The 25,024-nt window shown below is 39.2% G+C and overlaps 1 protein-coding gene across 6 annotated transcripts in view; it reads right to left on the reverse strand.

Moving 5' to 3' along the window:
* Nucleotides 1-25,024, reverse strand: part of PCNX1 (pecanex 1) — a 193,755-nt gene that overhangs the window by 81,636 nt on the left and 87,095 nt on the right. For 3 of the 6 annotated variants that reach the window (XM_062181383.1, XM_062181382.1, XM_062181388.1), the window contains 4 exons: nucleotides 24,522-24,706; nucleotides 9,906-9,996; nucleotides 8,122-8,179; nucleotides 5,280-5,497 (listed from right to left, as the gene is read on the reverse strand). In XM_062181383.1, coding sequence (XP_062037367.1) covers nucleotides 5,280-5,497; nucleotides 8,122-8,179; nucleotides 9,906-9,996; nucleotides 24,522-24,706 — 552 coding nt within the window. The remainder of the gene's footprint in view (nucleotides 1-5,279; nucleotides 5,498-8,121; nucleotides 8,180-9,905; nucleotides 9,997-24,521; nucleotides 24,707-25,024) is intronic. The other 3 variants (XM_062181384.1, XM_062181387.1, XM_062181386.1) reach the window with 3 other exon arrangements.

Consider the following 25,024-nt stretch of genomic DNA (forward strand, 5'->3'; position numbering starts at 1 on the left):
CTGGTTCACTCTCCAAAAGGCTGCAATGGCAGGGCTGGGCCAGGCTGAAGCTAGAAGCCAAGGGCCACATTGGTGGCGGGGCCCAAGAACTTGAGCCATCTTCCGGGACACAAACTGGCGTCCAAATGGGATGCTGGTGTCACAGTAGGTGGCTTTACCCACTATGACAGCCCCTGATCTTTGTATTATGACACAGAATATGATCTATCTTGGTAAATGTTCCACAGCACTTTAAAGAACATGTGTGGGGCCGGCGCCGCGGCTCAATAGGCTAATCCTCCGCCTTGCAGCGCCGGCACACCGGGTTCTAGTCCCGGTCGCCCCTCTTCCAGGCCAGCCCTCTGCTATGGCCCTGGAAGGCAGTGGAGGATGGCCCACGTGCTTGGGCCCTGCACCTGCATGGGAGACCAGGAGGAAGCACCTGGCTCCTGGCTTCAGATCAGCGCGATGCGCCGGCCACAGCGCACCGGCCGTGGCAGCCATTGGAGGGTGAACCAACGGCAAAAAGGAAGACATTTCTCTCTGTCTCTCTCTCTCACTGTCCACTCTGCCTGTCAAAAATAAAATAAAATAAAATAAAAATAAAAATAAAAAAGAACATGTATGGGTGGAGTGATTCATAAAGGTCAGTCAACACAGGCTGGTTGATAGTACTGCTCAAATCTATTATATAATATTCACTGGTTTTCTATGCACTTGTTATGTGAAATATTTAAAGAGAGGTGTTGAAATTAGCAGTAACTGTGGGTTTGCTTATTTCTCCTATTTCTACCAGCTCCTGATTTATGTATTTTGCGGTTCTGTTTTGGGTGTAGGAATATTCAGAATTGGTAAATCCTACATATTTATTAATGTGAAATCATCACCAAAGTTCTCTATCCTTGGCGATACTGTTTCCTCTGAATTCTACTTTGTCTGACATTAATACAGCCATGCCAGCATCACTTTCATGTTATCATGTTGTTATCTTTTCCCTTTTAACCCATTTCTGTTTTAATATTTAAAGTGCATTCTTATAGGCAGCATAGAGTTGAGCTTTGCTTTTTTTGGTCCAATTTGAAAATTTCAGACTTTTCCCAATTCTATCATTTTGTTACTTCTTTCATATTTTATTTCTTTTCTCTTTATGTTTTCTTTATTGTTATAATTTAAATTTTTCATTTTACTCGAAAGGCAGAGATACATCCATGGGGGAAGAGGAAGATTTTCCATCCACTGGTTACTCCCCAAATGCTTGCAGCAACTATGGCTGGGACAGGCCAAAACCAGAACACCAGAACTCCATCCAGGTCTCCCACACAGGTGACAGGGACCAAGTCCTTGAGCTATCATCTGCTGTCTCCCAGGCTGCATATTAACACAACGCTGGATCGGAAGCAGAGGAGTTGGCACTCAAACAATGCACCCTGATATGGGATATGGGTACCCTTAGTGGCATCTTAACCACTACAGCCAATATCTACCCTTAGAGTTAATTTTTGTTAATTCACTGTATCTCCTTTTTTGACATAGTAGCTATCATTCTTTCCTTTGTTATTTTAGTGGCTGCTTTAGGGTTTATAATACACATTTTATGATAGGCTACCTTCAAGTGATAATATACTACTTCATATACTGTGCAAGTATAAGAAATGTTATATTGTTGTTGGCACTGTGGGGGTAGCAGGTTAAGCCTGCACCTGCAATGCCAACATCCCATATGGGCATTGGTTAGAGACCTGGCTGTTCCACTTCTGATCTAGCTCCCTGCTAATGTGCCTGGGAAAGCAGCAGATGATGGTCCGAAAGTGCTTGGGCTCCCCTGTATCCATGTGGGAGACCTGGAGGAAGCTCCTGGCTTCGGCCTCTCCCAGCCCCAGCCGTTGAGGCCATTAAGGGAATGAACCAGCAGATAGAAGATAACTTTCTCTGTGTCTCTCCTCTCTCCTCCTCTCACTGCAACTCTGCCTTTCAAATAAACTAAAAAAAAAACAAAAACAAAAAACACTAATTTTATACTTTTATTTCTCCTTTCTACATTTTATATTATTATATTGTCATATATAGACCAGAGAATAAACTGATATTAATTTTGTCTAAACAATTATCTTTAAAGAGATTTAATTCCTGAGGTCGGTGCTTGGCGTAGTGGGTAAAGTCGCTGCCTGCAAGCGCCGGCATCCCATATGGGCACCGGTTCAAGTTCCAGCTGCTCCACTTCCGATACAGCTCTCTGCTATGGCCTGGGGAAGCAATAGAAGATAGCCCAATCCCTTGGGCCCCTGTACCCCTGTGGGAGACCCGGAAAAATCTCCTGGCTCCTGGCTTTGGATCAGCACAGCTCTGGCCATTGCAGCCAGTTGGGGAATGAACCAGTGGATGGAAGACCTCTCTCTACCTCTCCTCCTCTCTCTGTGTAACTCTGACTTTCAAGTAAAAATAAATAAATCTTTGAGAGAAAGAGAGAGAGAGAGAGAGAGATTTAATTCCTAAGGAAAAAATTATGAGTGTCTATCCATATGGTTACTTTTAAGATTCCAGTGATGCTTGCTTCTTTGGGTAGGTCCATATTTCCCTCTAATATCATTCTCCTACTGCCACAAAGACATTCTTCAACTTTGCTTGAGAAATTCTTCTCATTTTTCCAAGTTTAGAAAATGTCTATTTCACCTTGGTTTTGAGCAGATACTTTCCGGGGTATAAAGTACCCAGTTATAGTACTAAGTTGACAGTACTTAAAAGATGGGCCTCCCCTATCTTCATTATTTGATCATTTCCAATAACAGTGATGTCTTTGTTAATCTTGTTCCTCTATACAAAGAATGTCTTTTTTTTTTCCTCTTGTAGCTTTTAGGATCTATCACTGCTTTGAATAATCATGTGCCTTTATGTAGTCTGCTTTGCTTTTCCTGTGATTGGGGTTCACTGAGCTTCTTCAGTGTCTATAAGTTTTCATCAAACTGAGAAAGTTTTCCACTATTTCTTCAAAACGTCTTCCTTCTTCTCTTGAAGTTGGCCCACAGCTTACTCTCATTTTGATTTTATGCTCTTTTCATTGGAGGGGGAAGGAGTGGTAAGAAAATTCTTTATTTCATTTGGAAGTTTCTATTGCTATGCCTTCAAATTCACTGATCTTTTCTTCTACCATTAATCCCACCCAGTGTAGTTTTTATTTAAGACTGTTATATTCAACTCTTATAACCTTTTAAAAACATTATTTAGGAGCCAGCACTGTGGAATACTTGGCTAAGACCAACCTGTGGTATCAGCATCCCATAAGGGTGCCCGTTCCTGTCTCGGCTACTCCTCTTCCGATCTAGCTCTCTGCTATGACCTGGGAAAGCAGTAGAGGATGGCCCAAGTGCTTGGGTCCCTTCATGGACCCACATGGGAAACCCAGCAGAAGCTCCTGGTTCCTGGCTTCAGATCAGCCCAGCTTCGGCCAATGTGGGAGTGAATTAGCAGAAGGAAGACCTTTCTCTCTGTCTCTCCCTCTCTCTGTCTGTAACTCTGCCTCTCAAATAAATAAAATCTTTAAAAAAAGATTTATTTATATAGACTAATTTCATGTATTTCATATACACAGATTTAAGAGTATAATGATACTTTCCACCCTATCTGGGACTTATTTTGTCTATTTTCCATGTTTCTACTTTTTTTTTTTTTTAAGATTTATTTATTTCTTTGAAAGGCAGATTTACACAGAGAGAGAAGGGGCAGAGAGAGAGAGAAAGGTCTTCCATCTGCTAGTTCCCGCCCCAATTGGCTGCAACGGCCAGAGCTGTGCCGATCTGAAGCCAGAAGCCAGGAGTTTCTTCCAGGTCTCCCATGCAGGTGCAGGGGCTGAAAGACTTAGACCACCTTTCACTGATTTCCCAGGCCATAGCAGAGAGCTGGATCAGAAATGGGAGAAGCCGAGACACAAACTGGCCCCCCTGTGGGATGCCGGCACTGCAGGCAAGACTTTACCCACTACTCCACAGCGCTGGTCCCGTCTCTCTTAACAAACTGAGTACAGATATAGTTGTTGCAGTTTTGTTTTGGTTTTTTTTTGTTGTTGTTGTTCCAGTGTTCTTGTCTGCTAATTCTAACATCGGGTGCCAGTTACAGGTTGGTCTCCATTTATTTTCCTCCTCACTGCAGGTCCCTTTTTCTCACTTCTTTGCACACCTGATTATCTCTGATTAGATGACAAATGGGAATCTTAACTTAGTGAGTGATGTTTCTAGACTCCTGTCAAGCTTCTTGAGCTTTGTTGTGCTATTTAGAAACAATTTCATCCGTCTGGGTCTTACTTTGGATGACTTGTCACGTAGGTTTGAGGCAGAGCACATGCTAGGGGCTAATTCTTCCCTATGGCTCAGGGAAGAGTTCCCTCAATATTCTGCACAGTGTACCATGTGACATGGAGTGAGAGTGACTTCACTCTGGCTGCTGGAAACACGCACTGCTTGAGTACCAGGAACCACTCTTGTCCCGTGAGCCTCCACCTGGCCTCCCAGAGTTTCCTGCCTTGGATGAACTGACCAGTGCTCTGCTGAGCGGCAAAGGGCACCTGCTGCAGACCTCTGAGGTCCTCTCTGAGCAGCGGTCTCATCTGTCCTGGCCGCCTCAGTCTCCCTGCTGTCTCGCCCCCAGCTCTTCAGGGAGCCCCTGGGACTACCTCCAGTGCCCCTGCCTGTTTCGCAGCCTAAGAACTCTTAAGCTTAAGGTGCTGCGCTGGGACAAAGGCAGGGCTCACACCACCTGCTTCCCATCTCTCAGGGTCACTGTCCTGTGTTGTCATATCTTTAATGTCTGAAAAAAAAAAAACACTGTTTCATATATTTGTCTGGCTTGGGTTGTTTTGAATCAAAGAGTAAATTCAGTCCTGCTACTCCAAGCTGACCCAATGAGCCATTGGCTACCAGGTTTGTAACATACTGGTATGTTTAACATGAAGACAGTACTGTTAACAGATACTAGTTCCCTCTGATAACTTTTATACTTGGAATCATACTACCTATGCCCTAAAGTCATCAATATCTCATATTCTCTGGACTTTAAGTTCCAGTGCTGTGAGTTTTATTGCTAATAAAAAGGATTTATTTGTACAAACATATTATAATTATAACAAAGTTTTTAATGGATTTAAGAGAGTCAATATTTGAAAGCCTCATTACCTTACTTTTTATCTTAAGAGGACTAAAACAGAAACATTTCCAACATGATAATCAGGTAAAAATCTCAATGGATAATAAGGAATACTTCATTTAAAAATAAAATCTACACATATCTTTAGGATCATACTATAATCTCACCTATCAAACAGGGCCAAAAGTGTGAGTCTGTCAAAGTTAATGCCAATCCACAGTTGGGGCAAGATCCAAAAGCGGTAATAGTGTTTAACCTTTTGGGCAGCCTCTTCTGTTGGGCCATAAGTGGCTGCTAAGTCAGGGCTAAGGTCAATGTCCTGTTGCTCCAATAAATCTGTATCGATGGTCAACAGTCTATTCAATCGAATCTGTGGGAGAGAGAGCTAAAAGAAAGTCAGCGTTGAAAGGCTTAAAGTATCTTTAATCAAATCATGATTCAAGAACGCCTCAATTAGCTTGCAGATTATCTAAGCCCCTTAATTCTCTACTGCAGTCCACTTTGAAAATTTTACGATTAGAAACTACAAAAGATGGTAATACTAAGGAAACAAAGCAAACTAGCCAACAGACTTTTTGAAAGGTCTTGTTATGAAGCATATTTGAAACCTAAGGACTTGATGACTGCATTGCTAGTGAATCCATTAAAATCACTGTCAGTGAAGACTTACTGGCTTCCCCTGGCACATTTCTAGTCTTTTCTCAGATAGGAATCTCACTGTTGGGTTCAGAGTTGAGTCCTTCAACTCTTATTTACTCCTTTGTCATTTATCACCATTGTCACTGTTTTCAAATCTTGCTCTCCTCCCACTTTTTTTCTGTTTTTGCAGGCTGTTCACCTGAGGCTATACAGGAAATTATTGCATTGTTTTAGCTTTAACTTATCCATTCACCATCACTTTTCCTTTCTTCTGAAAGCAACAAGACTGGATCTGGTGTGAACATCTGGTCTATTGGTTAAGACACCTGCAATCCCACATCAGAGTACCTGGATTCAAGCCCCAGCTCCAGCTCCTGACTCGTGTCATGCTAATGCAGATCCTAGGAAGCAGCAGGAAATGGCTCAAGTAAACGGTTCCTGCCACCCTCAGGGGAGACCTAGACTGAGTTCCCAGCTCCTGGATGTGTCGTGGCCCAGGCCCAGCCACTGCAAGCATTTAGGGAGTGAACCAGCAGACAGACGGTCTCTGCTTCTCAAATTAAAAAAAGAAAAAAGAAAAAAGGTTCACTCTATCTGGCACAACTCTAAGCAGCATTTTGCTAGTTGAAGGCTCCCATGCCATTTAAACGTGAAAATTATAAATATAATAATCATCCCATTTTTGCTTTCCTATGGAGTTTCTAGGAATATATATGTAGCAAATAAAAGGGGGCGAAACTTTGCTTTTAAAACATTTAATGTGATGGGGCTGATGTTGCAGGGAAAGCCACCACCTGCGATGCTGGCATCCCATATGGATGCTGGTTTAAGTCCTGGCTGCTCCATTTCCAATCCAGCCCCTGCTAATGACCTGGGAAAGCAGAAGAGAAAGACCCAACTATTTGGGCCCCTGCTACCCTCATAAGAGATCCAGATGAAGATCTTGGCTCCTGTCTTTGGCATGACCCACCCCTGGCCATTGTGGCCATCTGGGGAATGAACCAGCAGATCAAGATCTCTGTCTGTCTCCCTCACTCCCTCTCTCTCTGTAACTCTTAAAAAAAAAAAAAAAAAAAAAAAAAGTAAATCTTCAATTAAATAAAACACTTAATGTGGGTAGAGTCAAGAAAATTTGCTTCCCATGTATAATATATCCATTTCTACCTGCAAGCATTGCCAAATAGGACCCAGGACACTTTTCTTCCTATGGTCTACATCAGGGCTTCTCAATCTTGACATTACAGACTTTCTGCATTGGATAATTCTTTGTTAAGGGGGCTAGGATCTCCACAGCAGGATGTTTAGCAGCTTCCCTGGCTCTTAGACATTAGACATCAGTAGCATGCCTCCAGTTGCGACACACATTAGTTTCCAGATATTGTCAAACATCCCCAGGTTGAGAACCACTATTTTTTGCCAGTTCCCAACTGTAATCTTAAAATCATACTCATAACTCATCTGCATTTGGTGCAGTGGTAAAGATGCCACTTGGAACACCTGCATCCTGTATCAGAGGGACTGGGTTCAAATCCTAGCCCTGCTCCTCATTCCAGCTTCCTGATCGCAGCACCCTGGGAGGCAGCAGCTGATGGCTGAAGTAGCTGAGTCCCTGCCACACACAGGAAAGACCTAGACTGAGCTCTGGCTCTGGGCTTCGGCTTGACCCAGCTCTGGCTGTTGCAGGCATTTTGAAAACGAACCAGTAGATGGATTTAAAATACATTTTTAAAAGTATTTTAACTCAATAACTCATCTTTAGGAAGTCACTAAAAATTAATCCCTTTAGCACTACATTCGTCAACATGTATCTGTATGTTTTCTCATAATGATTTTTTATATTTTGTCTTTTTCAGCTTGAATATATACACCTTGGTAACAAAAAGCAACTTGCATTCTATTTTAAATCTCCATTGTATTTCACATAGCTTAATTTTTATACACATGTACATAATTTCTTGCATATATTATGTGATTACATACACACATAATTTTTATACATATATAATTTCTTTACATACATGTCGTCACTCAGTTTCCTCTCACGCACAGGTTATGAATAGCTAATAGTCAACAGTTAACTACATCAAAATAAAGTTACAATGAGGCTGCAAATTGGCTCAACTAACAAATGACACAATCAGCTTGTGAGACTGATGAGTAAATGGATCTTTATCTCCTCTCAAAATGTATAAACATGGCTAATTAAAGGACTTGCAAGAAGAGATCCACTGAAGGACAGCAAAGGTGATTTTGCCAGTTTGCAACAAAACTGACATTTGGTAACTTCACTGATTTTTCTGATTTTTCTACGTATCTATAGACATTTCAGACTTAATCTGGAAATATATCATGGTATAAAGAAAAACCTACCACATCATGTGGATAAAATCGAACTGAGGTAGAACTGGATACGTGAGAATCCGTGTCACTAAAATAAAACAAGAATGCAGTTAGGGAGTAAACAGCTTGTCACGTAGTAGAAAGAGAAACAAATCCTTTAACAGTGTGATGATATTTAAACCAGCTTCACTTTTCCATGTAAACTTCAAAATGCAAATAACATTTCCCCCCAGTTGTGAATAAAGAGCATACACTGCGTGTCATGGGGTCTGCGTTCAAACCTCTTCAGCTGAATGACAGCTTGGACAAGTTACCTGGTGGCTCCTATGCCTGTTTCTTCATCAGTCACTTCAGATAATAAAAGCACTCAGCACAAGGCTCTTGTGAAAGTGTTTAAGTGACTAAAGACACAATAAACCTAAGCTAATACGGCAGCCTAGAACACAATTCAGTTTTCACATTTCAGTAAGCTCTGGATTTGAAAACTTCAGGGTTTATCATAGTTTTATGTGAGGAATTGTTCTCCTCGCAAATTAACACAGTAGCTAAGGTTTTCCATTTCTCCATCCCCTGTTTCCACCATTACAGAATCAGCTAACTCCAATTTAAAAATTGGTTGATAGGTGAATTCTGAAACTGGGCTAAAGGAGCCTAGAGAGAATAATTCCCTCCATGTTCTACCTCTTCAGCAAGCTGAGCTAAATAATGGCAAGATTCTATTGCCTTAAATGGACCCTCAAACTTTAAAAATAAGTAAACCACCCATAGAAGTGACTCATTATTAAAGTGAAGTCCTAAAATAACAATCAAAAACTACCAATAATGGATTCCAAAGCAGGAACTTGAATACATGAACAAGAACAAAATTTTAGAAAAAAGAATTTTAACACATTCTAAAACTGTACTTATGTTACATGATAAAGATTTCTAATTTATTTGCTTTTCTCCTAATTTCCTTATATTTTACAAATTTCTTCCAAAGAGGTGGAGAAAAAAGTAAAATGTAACATATGACACACATTTTAAGAAATTCCTAAAACAAACAAAAAAGTAAACAAAAAAATTCTTCATTAAAGATAATAAAAAATGTAACTAAAATCAAAGCTGGGTATTTAAAAAGTTACTTGAAATAACCCTTAATAAAGAAGTAAATTATTAAAATTATAATAAAGAAGAAGTAATTGATGAGTTTCAAATTTGTTATGTGACGATTTTTCTGATAGGCTTTATTCCATCCTATAATATAGGGAGAGCATGAAATTTATAATTAAATTTGTAATTGTGGGATATCCTATCCTATCCTATCCTATCCTACTATAATACCTACAGGAAATTTAGATTTAATATTTTTAAACATACAGAATAACTTTCACTTTTATAATAATGCTTACATTTTTCACAGCATAAAATTCTACCTAATTCTTTGGAAAAAAATGCACTACGGTAAGTTATTAAGTCTAATTAAGTTGATATAGATATGTTTTCCAAGTACTCTTTATATCTGACATGGTGACTAGAGTTAATAACAATGTCACATGTAACTGAAAGTCACTGAGAGTAGATTTTAAGCTTTCTCACTATCAAAAAAAAACAAAATTATGTCAGGAAATACAGGTATTAGTTAACTTGATTTAGGCATTCTACAATGGATACAGTATTTCAAGACAGAGAGTTGTATACCATAATTGTAGATGATTTGTATTTGTCAATTAGAAAAATAAAAAATTAACTTTTATATCTCCAGGCTTGAGAATTTAAACATGACAAATATATACAGGTACACACACACACTCCTTATGTGATTTCACACATACCATATATTAGATGCTCTTCTTGCTGCTGGTTCAAAATTCACAAGGGACATATCACAGCCACCAGTCTCATAGAGCGTAGAAGAGAACTTACCTAGCAGATAAATGATTGTTTAAAAAGCCATTAGAACAGTCAGAATTTTTCCTTCACAATACACTAAATTTCATAACTTTTTACATTTTAAGAAAATATACTATATTCTTCTCTACAATATTTTATAACAATAATAATAAGCATGTAATTCAGCCCGAAGTGAAAAGAAAAGGAATGCTAGACAGTAGGGCTAAATGATCCACATATCCAAAGTCAAGGATTACAGTCTGTGTTCTCCCATCAGCACACCCTCAATTCAGGTCATCACCTGAATAAATTCAATGTTACTAAAACCAACCCAACCATTAACTCGCAGGGGTGTGAGTGGCCCTTTGCAAAGCTCCCTGCTTTGAGACGGCTCAAACTACAAGACAACAAAAATGGATGATGGCCTTCGGAGTTTGTTTGCTTGCTTGTTTAAGAAGAAATGAAAGTTTATTTATTTATTTATTTAGAAATGAAAAGTGCCAAACTAGACCTAAGGAAGTTCAATGAACTGAATAAGCTATAGTAATGTTGGCAATAAATTATTGTATTTAATGAACATTACAAGTTGTATGATTCCACCATAGAGCTTTATGAAAAATTTATAAACAGCAAGAGCTATAGCCAAATATCTCTACAAAACTAACAGAAGATTTAGAAATTAGATTGGATGCAGAAGAATACAGATCAAAAGAAAAAAACTCTCTTAAACTGAATTTTATAATATACAATGATTTCTGATAATGGGATTTTAAATGCATTCTTCACCTTGAGGTGAAATGGGAGGAAATGCAAGTAAAATTACTATGAATTTCCAGGAGGGCAATAAGATGAGGTATAGAACTCGGCAATTATCTGGGTCTGGTCTAGACTGCTTTCTGAGTATTTACGAGGGTTATGTTTCACTAGATGGAAGTACTGCGCTTATAAAGATGAGGAAATCTGAAAGGGTAATTTCAATCTAAAAGATTATTTCTACCTAAAACTCAGATTAGTCCACGACTACAATGTGAAAAGTATGCAATGTGGATTTTAAAATTTAAGTGAATACTTGAAAAACTCACAAAAGGAGCCCAAAGTACACTAATGTTGCTAAGGGTTTACAAAAACATTACTTCATTTTTTAAAAAGACTGGAACCAAAAATAAAAAATAAATAAATAAATAGACAGGATTGTTTGAGTACTCTGCAAAATTTTACTTTATTATGGTACTTCTTGTAGTGGCTTTTTTTTTTTTTTTTTTTTTGGTCAGAATAATACACTCCTGAGATAAAATTAGGAACAAAGCATTCTGTGAAATATGCATTTCGTTCGCTGTACTTTTTCAAGGGAAAGTTATTCTATATGTGTATTAATTTTTTCTCCCTTTCAGTTGTCATTCATTCTTAGCATCTCTATAATAGAAACCTGATTAGTGAATGAAAATGGCATGATACCAGCTGCCAATTGTCTGCTCCTTAGAAGTATCAATGAATGTTCTTTCGAAGTGGCTGCAAAAATTGCTAATGAAAAGATTAAATACAAATAGTAAATTGATATTCAAAATTTATTTTCATAAGGTCATTTTTTCTGCTCTGTTCCTTCCTCACTGGCTTGCTATCACAATATTAGTGGGAAAAAACACTTAATCAGAATCATCAATTACACAATGCAGAAGAATTATAAACTTATGTTAAGTGACTAAATCATAGCAAGGAGAGTTTTGCTACCATGTGTGAAGTTTAGTAAGAATGGAATGTAAAAATCCACTTGTTACAAACATAATTTCCATGTATTTTACAAATAAATTAATTCTGTGTTCAAAAGTTTAAATTATTCAAAATATAATTCTATATTTAAAAGTTAAGTAAGCATGTAATTTATTAAGGGTATTTAAGCTTCCCATGAGGTTTTTAGTATTATAAATTCCATTTTTGGTATAGTAAGAGTATTTGCATGCAACTAAAACCAGCTAAAGATACTGTGTTCATAATTTTCACTTGGAATAGTGAAAGAATATTGTCACTACATTGCCATGTATAAGATTCCTAGTCTTATGTATAAATGTCTAGTATTATACTTTAATTGAAATAATAGCATTTAAATACAGATAAACAAAGAATGGAAAAAAAAAAAGCTTTTCTAGAGAGAGAGGTAGAAATATCTTCATTACCATCTAAGTATTCAAGACTGAATTCTTCTGACAAACCAATGACTAACAAGTAACAAAATTCAGGAAACTGAAGGGAAGCACAAAACATGTCTAAGAAAAGGGAGGCTGGGCCGGCGTCGCAGCTCAATAGGCTAATTCTCCGCCTTGCGGCACCGGCACACCAGGTTCTAGTCCCGGTCGCCCCTCTTCCAGGCCAGCTCTCTGCTGTGGCCAGGGAGTGCAGTGGAGGATGGCCCAAGTGCTTGGGCCCTGCACCCCATGGGAGACCAGGAGAAGCACCTGGCTCCTGCCATTGGATCAGCGCCGTGTGCCGGCCGCAGCGCGCCTACCGTGGCGGCCATTGGAGGGTGAACCAACGGCAAAAGGAAGACCTTTCTCTCTGTCTCTCTCTCACTGTCCACTCTGCCTGTCAAAAAATTAAAAAAAAAAAAAAAAAAGAATACTTTGGGGAAGATATTGGCTTAAAAGTTAAACTGCTGCTTGGGATACCCACGTCCCAAATCAGAATCCCAGGTTTCAAGTCCTGGCTCCACTCCAGATTTCAGATTCCTGCTAATACACTCAAAGCTACCTGGGTCTCTGCCACTCATGTGAGAAACCCAGACTGAGTACTGGACTTCTAGTTCTATTTGGCCCAGCCCAGTGCTGCAGGCATTTACACAATGAATCAGCAGATGGAGCTCTATTTCTCTCTCACATAACATATATACACACATATATAAATAAATTTCAAAAAAAGAATATCTTAAATTTATAAGTTTTCTTGGCATACATAGGAATTTCACACATCTGAGATTAAAACCAGAATCACTTTTAAACTTTAGATTTAAGCAAAATGTAAAATTATTAGTGATCCTATTTTAGCATTATTCTGCATTAAGAAATGTAATGACAACTTTATTATTTCTAATTAATACAAACTGAGAAGAAAGTAGGATATCAAATAAATGTCCTTCTCTAGTTTATAATCAAAACATGATTCAACTCCCAGGTCATAATTACTTATATTGAATAGAATGGCCCTGTTATGATTTAAGGGGATAAACAGAAAACAAGATTGGAAGCTGAATTGCAGTCTTGCAAAGATGATACTGGCCATGAGACAGCACTGCTAAAGACAAAAAAAAAAGTGTTAAAGCACTTGGCATTTCTCAGTTTTGAATATTTAAAAATGACAATCTATAGAAATGAAATTTGTTAATTATACCAAATCATTTTTTCAAAGTGGGAGAATTTTAAAAGGAACAACCATGAGTCAATAATACGTGATGAGCAATAGGAAGATGAGTAAAATTGGAAAATTGGATAGTAATTTAAAGAACATAAAGACCACCAGCTAGTGACTTAAAGACCAAAAACATTGTGTCTGAAGCCATGAATGGTGCACTTGCAAAATGCTGATTACAGACATGAGAAAGCAGTGGGATTCTATAAGTTGTCCTATCAATAAAAATCCTCACCAAACAACATAAAGCACATTTTAAGAATAGCATTCAAAGAAACTCCCATTATGTTCCTGATGTCACCCATTTTTCTAAAGTTATCTACAGATCTAGGAAGGAGGTGATCACTAGAAGGATAAATCATCTACAGGTTTTTTTCTAATCCTCCACCAGGTATGAGCAACAAAAGGAGGCCTCTTAAGTGTCTTGGACAATCATTTTTTGCTAACGTCTAAAACCCATCAGTTCATTCTGTGTCCTCCGGGCCCAAGTCTCACATGTATCTTAATTTACTTCTCATTTTTTCTACTGTTAATCTTAAGTCTACAAGAGTAAAAAGAGAGAGACACATGGATGATAAATTTTACAAATCGATTTTTAGAAGACTGCTGGAGGACCATGTACATCTTTATGACTAAGTACTTAAACACTAAGTACAACAAGGAACTGTTTTGAAGTTGATGAGTCTTGTGTTCAAAATGTTATCTGAATGAATACATTATGCTTCCAAGAGAGAGGCCTCTGAGATCAGTTCTAATTTCTTGGATCACTCCCCATTACTACTCAGTGGCAACCCTGAGTATCTGAAGTAAAATCGTGAATTTTCAGGAATGACTCACTATACTACTGCTTACAGGTTAAAGGACTTGTTTCTCCCTAGATCAGGAGTCTGCATACTTTTTCTGTGAAGGGCTAGATAATAAATATTTTATGCTTTGTGTACCAGATAGATATATCTTTATAGCAATGGTTCAAGTTTGCCACTATAATGTGAAAACAGCCACAGATGATGCATGAAAAAAACACATACTGATTTAAGTACAAAAACAGCCATCAAATTTGACTTAGCCTACACATAATATTCTGCCAACCTCAGGCTTCCAAAATCTCTTTAGTTATTGTGCCACAATGGAAATCAAAATACTGTGCTGCTTGTAATATTGTTTCCTTTTTTCAATTTACTTGAGAGGCAAAGAGACAGCAGGAGAGAGCACTCTTTCTCACCACCATCTGTTGGTTCACTCCCCAAATGTCCACAACAGCCAGGGGGACTAGAGCTAGCAATTCAATCCCAGGTCTCCCACATGGGTGGCAAGGACCCAGGCACTTGAGCCATCCTTGCTGCCTTCCAAGGTTGTACATCAGCAGGAAGCTGGAGGTGGGTATTGAACTCAGGCATTCTGATACAGAACACAGGCATCTTAACCACTAGATCTATGGCCTGCTCCTCAACTTGTAGTATTCTGAACTAGTTCTTCATGGAATGTGCAATGGTGCACTAGCTTTTTGAAACAGAAGTAAGAAAAGGGCAGATATGAGAAGAAAAAGGCCGGCTTTGATGAGCTTCAGGAACAGCTGATAAATACAGATATCTCATTGCCTAGCAACAATAAGAGAGATCTACATACATCCACTGAATGGCCATCTTATTCTCTAGTTCTGACTTAACACAACATGCCTTAATCCACTGTTAAGATTCCACTCCCAGGCCAGCACTGTGGCGTAGTGAGTAAAGCTGCTGCCTGCAGTGCTGGCATCCCATATGGGAGACTGGTTCAAGTCCTGGCTGCTCCACTTTTTTTTTTTTTTTTTTTTTTTTAATTTACTTACTTGAAAGGCAGAATTACAGAGAGGCAGAGGCAAAGAAAGGTCTTCCATCTGTTGGTTCACTCCCCAGATGGCTGCAATAGCCGGAGCCACACCGATCCAAAGCCAGGAGCCAGGAGCTTCTTCTGGGTCTCCCATGTAGGTGCAGGGGCCCAAGGACTTGGGCCATTCTCCGCTGCTTTCCCAGGCACGTTAGCATGGAGCAGGATTGGAATTGGAACAACCAGGACTCCAATCGGAAGTGGAGTAACTGAGACTCGAACTGGAGCCCATATGGGATGCTGGCAATGCAGACGGGGGCTTTAACCCATTGCGTCACAGCACCAGCCCCTGTTCTACTTCCAATCCAGCTCTCTGCTATGGCCTGGGAAAGCAGTAGAGGATGGCCCAAGTCTTTGGGCCCCTGCGCCTGCATGAGGGACCTGGAAGAGGCTCCTGGCTCCTGATCAGCGCAGCTCCAGCTGTTGTGGAAATTTGAGGAGTGAACCAGCAGAGGGAAGACCTCTCTCTCTCTCTGCCTCTCTGTAATTTTGCCTTTCAAATAAATAAATAAATCTTTTTAAAAAATAAAAATAAAAGATTCTTCTCCTGTGCCTTAATCCTTAGATCAGCTGAACTTTCCGAAAACTGAATATACAAATTCATAACCTACTATCACCTCAACATTTGCTCACATTTTATTTCAAAAGGCCATATCTTATTTGATAAAATAATCCATACCAATGGTATTTAAAACATCAAGACTGGTCATGTAAACAAAATAACAAGCTGCAGAATAGGAGAAAATGTTTATAAATTGTATCTGAGAAATGAATTGTATCTAAAATACCACAAGAAGTCTTAAACCTCAGTAGTAAAATGAACCTCCCAACTTCAAAAATGAGTAAAATACATGGATATATTTCAGATGAATGCCAATAAAAGCCTCCAAAGATGTGCATCCTCCTTTGTTATGAGAAATATAAATTTAGGCCGGCGCTGTGGCTTAACAGTCTAATCCTCCGCCTTGCAGCGCTGGCACACCGGGTTCTAGTCCCGGTTGGGGTGCCAGATTCTATCCCGGTTGCCCCTCTTCCAGGCCAGCTCTCTGCTATGGCCCAGGAAGGCAGTGGAGGATGGCCCAAGTCCCGGGGCCCTGCACCCGCATGGGAGACCAGGAGAAGCACCTGGCTCCTGGCTTCAGATCAGCAAATGTGCCGGCTGCAACGGCCATTGGAGGGTGAACCAACGGCAAAAAGGAAGACCTTTCTCTCTGTCTCTCTCTCTCTCACTATCCACTCTGCCTGTCAAAAAAAAAAAAAAAAAAAGAAAAAGAAAAGAAAAGAAAAGAAATATAAATTTAAACCATGGTGAGGGGGCCGGTGCAGTGGTGCAGTGGGTTAATACCCTGGCCTGAAGCGCCAGCATCCCAAATGGGCGCCGGTTCGAAGCCCAGCTGCTCCACTTCCGATTCAGCTCTCTGCTATGGCCTGGGAAAGTAGTAGAAGATGACCCAAGTCCTTGGGCCCCTGCACCCATGTGGAAGACCTGGAAGAAGCTCCTGGCTCCTGGCTTTGGATCGGCGAAGCTCCGGTCATTGCGGCTAATTGGGGAGTGAACCACTGGATGGTAGACTGCTCTCTCTGCCTCTCCTCTCTGTGTGTAACACTGACTTTCAAATAAATAAATAAATCTTTAAAAAAAACATGGTGAGATGCCATTATATGCACCCAAGTATATAAAAGTCAATGATGGGCCGGCGCCGTGGCTCAACAGGCTAATCCTCTGCCTTGCAGCGCCGGCACACAGGGTTCTAGTCCCGGTTGGGGCACCGGATTCTGTCCCGGTTGCCCCTCTTCCAGGCCAGCTCTCTGCTGTGGCCCGGGAGTGCAGTGGAGGATGGCCCAAGTCCATGGGCCCTGCACCCCATGGGAGACCAGGAGAAGCACCTGGCTCCTGCCATTGGATCAGCGCGGTGCGCCGGTCGCAACACGCCAGCTACGGCGGCCATTGGAGGGTGAACCAACGGCAAAGGAAGACCTTTCTCTGTCTCTCTCTCTCACTGTCCACTCTGCCTGTCAAAAAAAAAAAAAAGTCAATGATAACAAGTGTTGGCAAGGACATGACAAACAAGAACTTGTTGGTGGCAATATGAAATAATTTTCACACTCAAAAAAAAGTTTTAGAAATTTTATTTGCAATATCCAACGTGGAAATAATACAAATGCCCATCAACTAATGAGTAGACAAAACAACATACCTGGTGAGCATACTCAGCAATAAGGAGCAAACTAATACACACAACATGATGAATCTCAAAAGCATGCTATAGGAAAAACTAAACACAAAAGGCCACAAACTATATGACTGCATTTAAGTCAACTTCTAGAAAAGGGAAGACGTTAATGGCAAAAAGCAGATGAGTGGATGGCCATGGCCAGAAGCAGAGGAGGAATGGATTGCAAAAGGCACAACGGATCTTTGGAAAGTGATGGAAATGTTCTGTGTCTTGATTTTCATAATTCACAGCTGTACTCATCTGTTAAAACACACCGAGGCCGGTGCCGCGGCTCACTAGGCTAATCCTCCGCCTTGCAGTGCCGGCACACAGGGTTCTAGTCCCGGTCGGGGCGCCAGATTCTGTCCCGGTTGCCCCTCTTCCAGGCCAGCTCTCTGCTATGGCCCAGGAGCGCAGTGGAGGATGGCCCAAGTGCTGGGGCCCTGCACTCCATGGGAGACCAGGAGAAGCACCTGGTTCCTGCCTTCAGGTCAGCAGTGAGCCGGTCGCAACGCGCCAGCTACGGCGGCCATTGGAGGGTGGACCAACGGCAAAGGAATACCTTTCTCTCTGTGTCTCTCACTGTCCACTCTGCCTGTCAAAAACAAACAAACAAACAAACAAACAAAACAAACAAACAAAAAAAAACCACACTGAATTGTAAAAGTTAAATGGATGCATTATTGTACCTAATTACAGATCCATAAAACTGATGGGGGAAAAAAACAACAGGAAAAAAAAATACTGAGTAAGAAATGAGTAGATGGGTAAACATGGGACAGCATGTACTCAGTGAAAGTCCCACAAGGAAGCAACCAAGAATTTGGAGATCCTGTTTTATGTCTACATGCTTCATTAGAATACTATTGCTCATCAGAAGTTTCCAAAGCAGTATACGGTGCCAAAGACAGAAGAAAGACCTCCAGCACCTACCCTCTGCTATTTATAACAACACTTTCCCTTCACTGAGTTTCAGCTGAGCAGTCATAGCCCTGCCTCTCTTGCAGCTACAAGGCACCACGTGACTAGGTACTGGCCAATGGGAGGTGAGAGAAGATGACAAGCACATTTTCCAAGTCACAGTCTGAAAGATAAAGAATGGATTTCTGACCTTTTTTAGTCTCTTCCTTTTTCTGTTTGCTAGGAAATGTCAACAACTACAGCTGCCACCTTGGACCAGGTGGGGAAGCTGTATGTGGATGATAAGTCAACCCATCTGCTAAAAATGGCTACCATTATTCGTTAGAGAAATGTAACTTTTTTATTAGCCACTGATTTTGGCAGGATTAGGGGTTTTTCCATCAAAGAATCTAACCTATGTACATGTATCAACTGACTTAGAATCTTAAAAATGTTTAATGCTGGAAAGCAACCTAATCTAGTGCTTCAAAAAGTCCTTTTTACATACTACTAGCAAGAGACACATCAGGTATCTCAACTAGTCCTTGTTATTTTCTACCAACTTCCTAACGTAGTTAAGGCATCCAAAACTTTTGGAAATAATGTTCTAGTTTCCACAGTAAAATGACAGACTTCTGAACATTAACCAGTGTAGCAGACAAGACAAATTGTATCTATATTTATTTTAAATTTATATTTGTGGGGATAAACCACATAAGCCACTGGAAAAATTTCTAAGCTGGTATGAACTCTCCATAAATCAATTAGCAGGAATGTACATCAAACTCCAATAACTTATTTCTCTTGACTGAAAATTCCATTTTAACATAGTTACCCTAAGGCAATAGTAATTAATGATGGTCAGAACAGTATTTATTATGAAGGGAAATACCAAGAAACACTTTGAAGATCAGCAATGGAATTAGTTAGCTCATTAAGTAAATCATGATTTAATAATATTTTATCAATAACTGCAATGTCTATTTCAGTATCTAATAACCTTCCTACTGGCAGACACTGTTCTAACTGCTTGGCTTAATACACATAATCTTCACAGTAAGTCTTTATTACCTCCCTTTGATAAATGAGGAAACTGAGGTACAGGGAGAGAAAATAACTTGCCCAAGACCTCAGAGCTAGTGAGTGGTAGAGCTGGAATAGAAAGCCTGGTTTTCAGGATGTCTGGCTCTGCACTGCCTTTCCTGGCAATCAAAGTGAAAATATGCAGCCACTCAAAAATGAGCTGAAGAACAGTAACGTGGATAAGTGCTCAGACATGCTACATGAAAAAAGCAAGACATAAAACACATACAGTAGCACTGAAGTCACACAATAAGATACCGATTTTATTTTAGAAAAGTATATACATGAGTATATTGAAAAAGATTGGAAGAAAAAGTTACAAAAGCAAAACAGTGAATATCCCTGAGTGATGAGATCACAAATGACTTAATTTTATTCATAATGTTGTCCACTATTTGTAAACTTGTATTTCTACTACAAGAATAGTAAAAGTACATTCTAATTTTATCAAAAGTAAGCATAAGGAGAATATATCCCCTAAACTATTTAACACTTTTTCCTTCTAGAACGGGCCGGCGCCGCGGCTCACTTGGCTAATACTCCGCCTGCGGTGCCAGCACCCCGGGGTTCTAGTCCCGGTTGGGGTGCCGGATTCTGTCCCGGTTGCTCCTCTTCCAGTCCAGCTCTCTGCTATGGCCCGGGAAGGCAGTGGAGGATGGCCCAAGTGCTTGGGCCCTGCACCCGCATGGGAGACAAGGAGAAAACACCTGGCTCCTGGCTTTGGATCGGGGCAGTGGGCCGGCCATAGCAGTCATTTGGGGGATAAACCAATGGAAGGAAGACCTTTCTCTCTGTCTCTCTCACTCACTAATTCTGCCTGTCAAAAAAAAAAAAAAAAAAAACTTCAAGTGTTTCAATAAAAATAAAGACTACTTTCACTTATATACTGTAGAATTTTTTGTACTCTAAAACAACAATAAAGGATAAAGACAAGGTTGTTGCAAAAATGCAGTTTTTTTTATTCTGATGAATGAAAATGATCTGCCATGACACAGAAAACTGAAGTATAAATTCCAAGGTCCATTTTAGTACTCTGACTCCACAAGTGTAATGAAGAAAAGTACTCATATCATAGCCCAAAATACTGGAGAAGTACATATAATCTTTCTTAAATAACATAAATAATTCTAATAAAATCATTAAAAGCATTACAGATCACCTGAGCCTTTGCCTTTTAAAGTAAAAAATAAAAAAGCTTCCAAATTGTATTTCTGCTTAATAATGCATGGTTGCCATAAACTGCTTAACAAGAAGGACAACAGGATGTTGCCAAACTTCCTTTAACTTCTACCTGAGCTGAGGGCATGGTCAGTGTCAGTAAGCTCTGCAGGAATGCAGGTGGTCTCAAGGGACACTTTTTTGTCAATTCTTTCACAATAACAAAAACAAAAGAAAGCCTCAGGAAAATCAATCCAAGCATCACTTTTTAAACTTCCAATACATTTTTATCTTTTCATTGTTTTCTGTAGGAGGGAAAAAACCCTCTAGTGCTTTAATCAAATTAACAAAGCATTAAACTGGTTACAGAAACACTGCCCATGATTATGCATTTTACAATTGTCTTGATAAATGTAAAACTGCCTTACTCTCATTTCTTATCTAAAACATTATTTCTACCACAGAAAGATGAAAAAATTTATTTTATCATCATCATTAACCACTACTAATTTTAATCATGGAAAAATCATTTCACCTCATTTTTTTTTTTGAAATGTTGTGCTAATATTAAGAGTGTAACTATCAACTATAATGGAATACTTCATCATTGTATAAATGTACCAGTATTAATTTATGTCAGCACACTAGGATTAATATTAAAAACTAAGGATTGACAAATTTTATAGAAAAAGCTTAGCAGATGTAAAATAGGACTTTGTTACCTGAATTCACAGCCTATTATGGACAATTTGTACACTAAGCCAAAGCTTCTTTTTGTTAGTATTATTGAAGTTTAGTTCAGAAAATATGAAATCAACTGCAAATAACGGAGTGCAGTGTAAGAATGATCAGAATGAAGTTAACCTTTGAGATACGACCTTAAAGGTAAACAGCAACATATTACATTGAAGGATTTGAGAATATCTTAAGAGAAATCTAATTTTCAAAAATGTTAGCTTCAAAACATCCATTATTTATGCCACCTGAACATCCCCCCCACCTTTTTTAATAGACTGCATGGAAAGGAACTCTACATATTAGAAAGGAAAGCATCCATGTTTTTCCTTTTAAATTATGTAACATAATTCAGTTTCTGAAAATAATTATAATTAACAATTATGCCTGTAAAATAAACACTTGAGTAGCAAATATTCCATACTTTGGAAATATCATGGCGAATTTTAATGTGTTTCAATTTAAAGCACATACACTGACACAAAATTAATCTTATTACTATTAATTAAACATAAAAATTAAGTCACACAAACAAAAAAATTCCCGTTTCTCTGCCAATCCCTGTACAGCCAGTTGCAGTTCACTTTTAGATCTTTTTTGGCCAGCTTAACGTACTATGGAACAGGTACATACTTTGTACTGATCGCTTCCTTTGTGCTAATCATTACAGAGTATTCAATTGGGCAGCATTAAGTCACCCAAAGCCAGGAACTAGCTATCAGAAGGCAGTTAACACAAAAGGTAAAATCCAGATTTCAAAAGAATACCCTGTATATCCACCAGAAGACGCTACAGTCACTTATAATCCAAACAGGACTTTTATTTTCAGAACTGGCAAGGCAGCTCATAGTATGTATTTTCAATAATCTATGTGGCTTTGGTTTAATAGCCAAAGCTTCTTTAGCAAAGTCTTTCAGCAAACTACCAGTTTTTACAGAGAAAATTACCTACTGTTTTCATTCTGTGCTTGATCTGAAACAAATTTTTAAAAATCCAAAATAGATCAAAATGAAGCCATTTATTTTAGCTAATCTACTACCGTAAAGCCAATGGACAGTGGGATGGTGTCTGTAATCTGATAGTCACAGATTCACATCTCCTTTGCCCATGGGGATTTTGGATTAACCAGAGATGAATACCAATATAAAGGTAATATTATATAACTTAATATATTGGCAACTAAGAAAATATCACTTGCAACTAAAACGTTGATAAACAGAATGAAGTCTATCTTATCCTTTTCTCAAGAATGCTCCTTGGGGCCGGTGCCATGGTGCAGTAGGTTAATTCTCCACTTGTAGCACTGGCATCCCATATGGGTGCTGGTTCTTGTCCCGGTTGCTCCTCTTCCGATCCAGCTCTCTGCTGTGGCCTGGGAAAGCAGTGGAAGATGGCACAAGTGCTTGGGCCCCTGCACCCATATGGGAGACCAGGAAGAAGCACCTGGCTCCTGGCTTCGAATCGGCGCAGCTCCGGCCATTGCGGCCATTTGGGAGGTGAACCAACAGAAGGAAGACCTTTCTCTCTGTCTCTCCCTCTCACTGTCTGTAACTCTACCTCTCAAATAAATAAATAAAATCTTAAAAAAAAAAAAAAAGAATGCTCCTAATAAATGTCCTTGCCTCTCTAAAGTACAAAAGTATTCTAAATTTAAAATTAAAATGTAAATTGATAAAAATTCTTATTTTATCTGGAAATTATCATATATAATTTTTAAAAGATTTATCTGTTTGAAGGGCTGAGTAACAGAGAGAAAGAGAGAAGGGAGGAGAGGGAGAGGGCGAGGGGGGAGAGAGGGAGGGAGGGAGGGAGGGAGGGAGGGAGGGGGAGGGAGGGAGAGAGAGAGAGAGAGAGAGAGAGAGAGAGAGAGAGAGAAAGAGAGAAAGAGAGAGAGAGAGAGAGAGAGAGAGAGATCTTCCATCCGCTGGTTCACTCCCCAAACTGCCACAACTGCAGCGATGGGCCACACAGAAACCATGAGCCTGGAACTCCATTAGGTCTCCCACATGGATGGCAGGGGCCCAAGCACCTGGGCCAGCTTCCACTGCCTTCCCAGGCACATTAGCAGGGAGCTGGACGGGAAGTGGAGCAGCCAGCACTCGAACTGGCATCCATATGGAATGTCAGTGTCATATGTGGCAGCTTAACCCACTACACCGTAACTTTAGCCCTCATATATTTTAATGGTATAAAATATCTTAGCTGACCATTTTCAAGTTTCTGTAAGTTATAGAGAAGGATTTTTACAAAATGGAAAAGTCAAGGAATAAACAGCATGTAAGTTTTACTAAGCATAATCAGGGCACCTTATACCACAAATCTTGCCAAGTTAAAGTATCAACTAGATTATCATTTTTATAGGTGAAAGCATTGTTATAACATGGATAATCACAATCACAGTAGTAAATGCTTTCAAGCAACTGTTTCTGAATGCCAGGCTTTCTTCCTCATATATTTATTTTAATCGTATTAAACTATATTCTGAACACAAGAAAGCTGAATTGCACAGAGGAAAAAAAAAACACAGTAGTATAAGATACTGTTCTTAAATAATGCATAAAGCAGATATGTGAGTGGATATAGATTACTGAGCTTTTTAAACTATACAATGCCTCTGAGAATTACCTAATAATTAATGCATATATTTATATATATATTAACAAGAAAATAAACTTTATCAAATTTGATGTTAATATGAAGCTGCCTTTATAATTATACTAAATCTTACTATAAATAATGGACATATCATAAAACACAGAATCATAAAGAAAGATTGTTATAATAGATCATGAGAAATTAATTTTGCCTTTCCTATAGCACATTCAAAGAATTCAAAGAAACTAAGATTTAGTCAAAATCATTATTTTAAAAAGTCAACATTTTCCCAAATGATACAAAAATGCCTGGCGTTAAAGGAAATGCTCAAAACATTTTAAGAGAAAACTAAAGTATCAACATTTATTAACATTTTAACTATTTATTAATAGACATAATCAAAAGGCAAAGTAAAATAAGAGTAGAAAGAAATAGGAAAGGAAAAAGCGAGTCAAATTTTCCTTACACACAAGGCAAACTGTATATAAAAAATGTCCCTATGCATAACTCTAAAATGAAACTATCTCAAAAAAGAATTGCAATCATGGTTTCTCATTATCTGCTGCATTAACCTTTTGTTATCACCAAGATTACATAAGGCCTGCATACCAAGTTCATCGTGCAAACTGCTACCGCCTACAGTGGATGCATTGTCATGTGATGCTTCTAAGTGGACACTCCCATTTCTCACCAGCAAGGAGGCACTAGCACTGAGCACTGCAGCCTGGGAAGGGGGGCGGGACTGGACTTTGACCTGGGCTGTGGACTGCTGGCCTTGCTGACCATCTTGAAGGCTAGGAAAAAACAGGGATTGGGGAGACATTACAGGAAAGAAAAGAGAAAACAATATCTAGAATGAAAACTAATTCAAAAAGACACTTTTCAACATAACCTAAGAAAGAGCCAACAACTCTGTAAACTATCCAGATTGAACTCATACTACCAACTAAAATCTTTCCATCCTTACAAACCAGATGTGCAGTGCTAAAAGTGGTAAACATTTAATGTACATGAAATGAGCTCATCTGTGACTTTTTTCAACTCACGTCAACTAAATTCTAATGTAAAGAAAAAGAAAGCAGCAAAGAAGAATCATGAGTACATTCAACTTA

Source organism: Lepus europaeus, chromosome 22 (genome assembly GCF_033115175.1).
Source record: "Lepus europaeus isolate LE1 chromosome 22, mLepTim1.pri, whole genome shotgun sequence".
Lineage (NCBI taxonomy): Eukaryota > Metazoa > Chordata > Mammalia > Lagomorpha > Leporidae > Lepus > Lepus europaeus.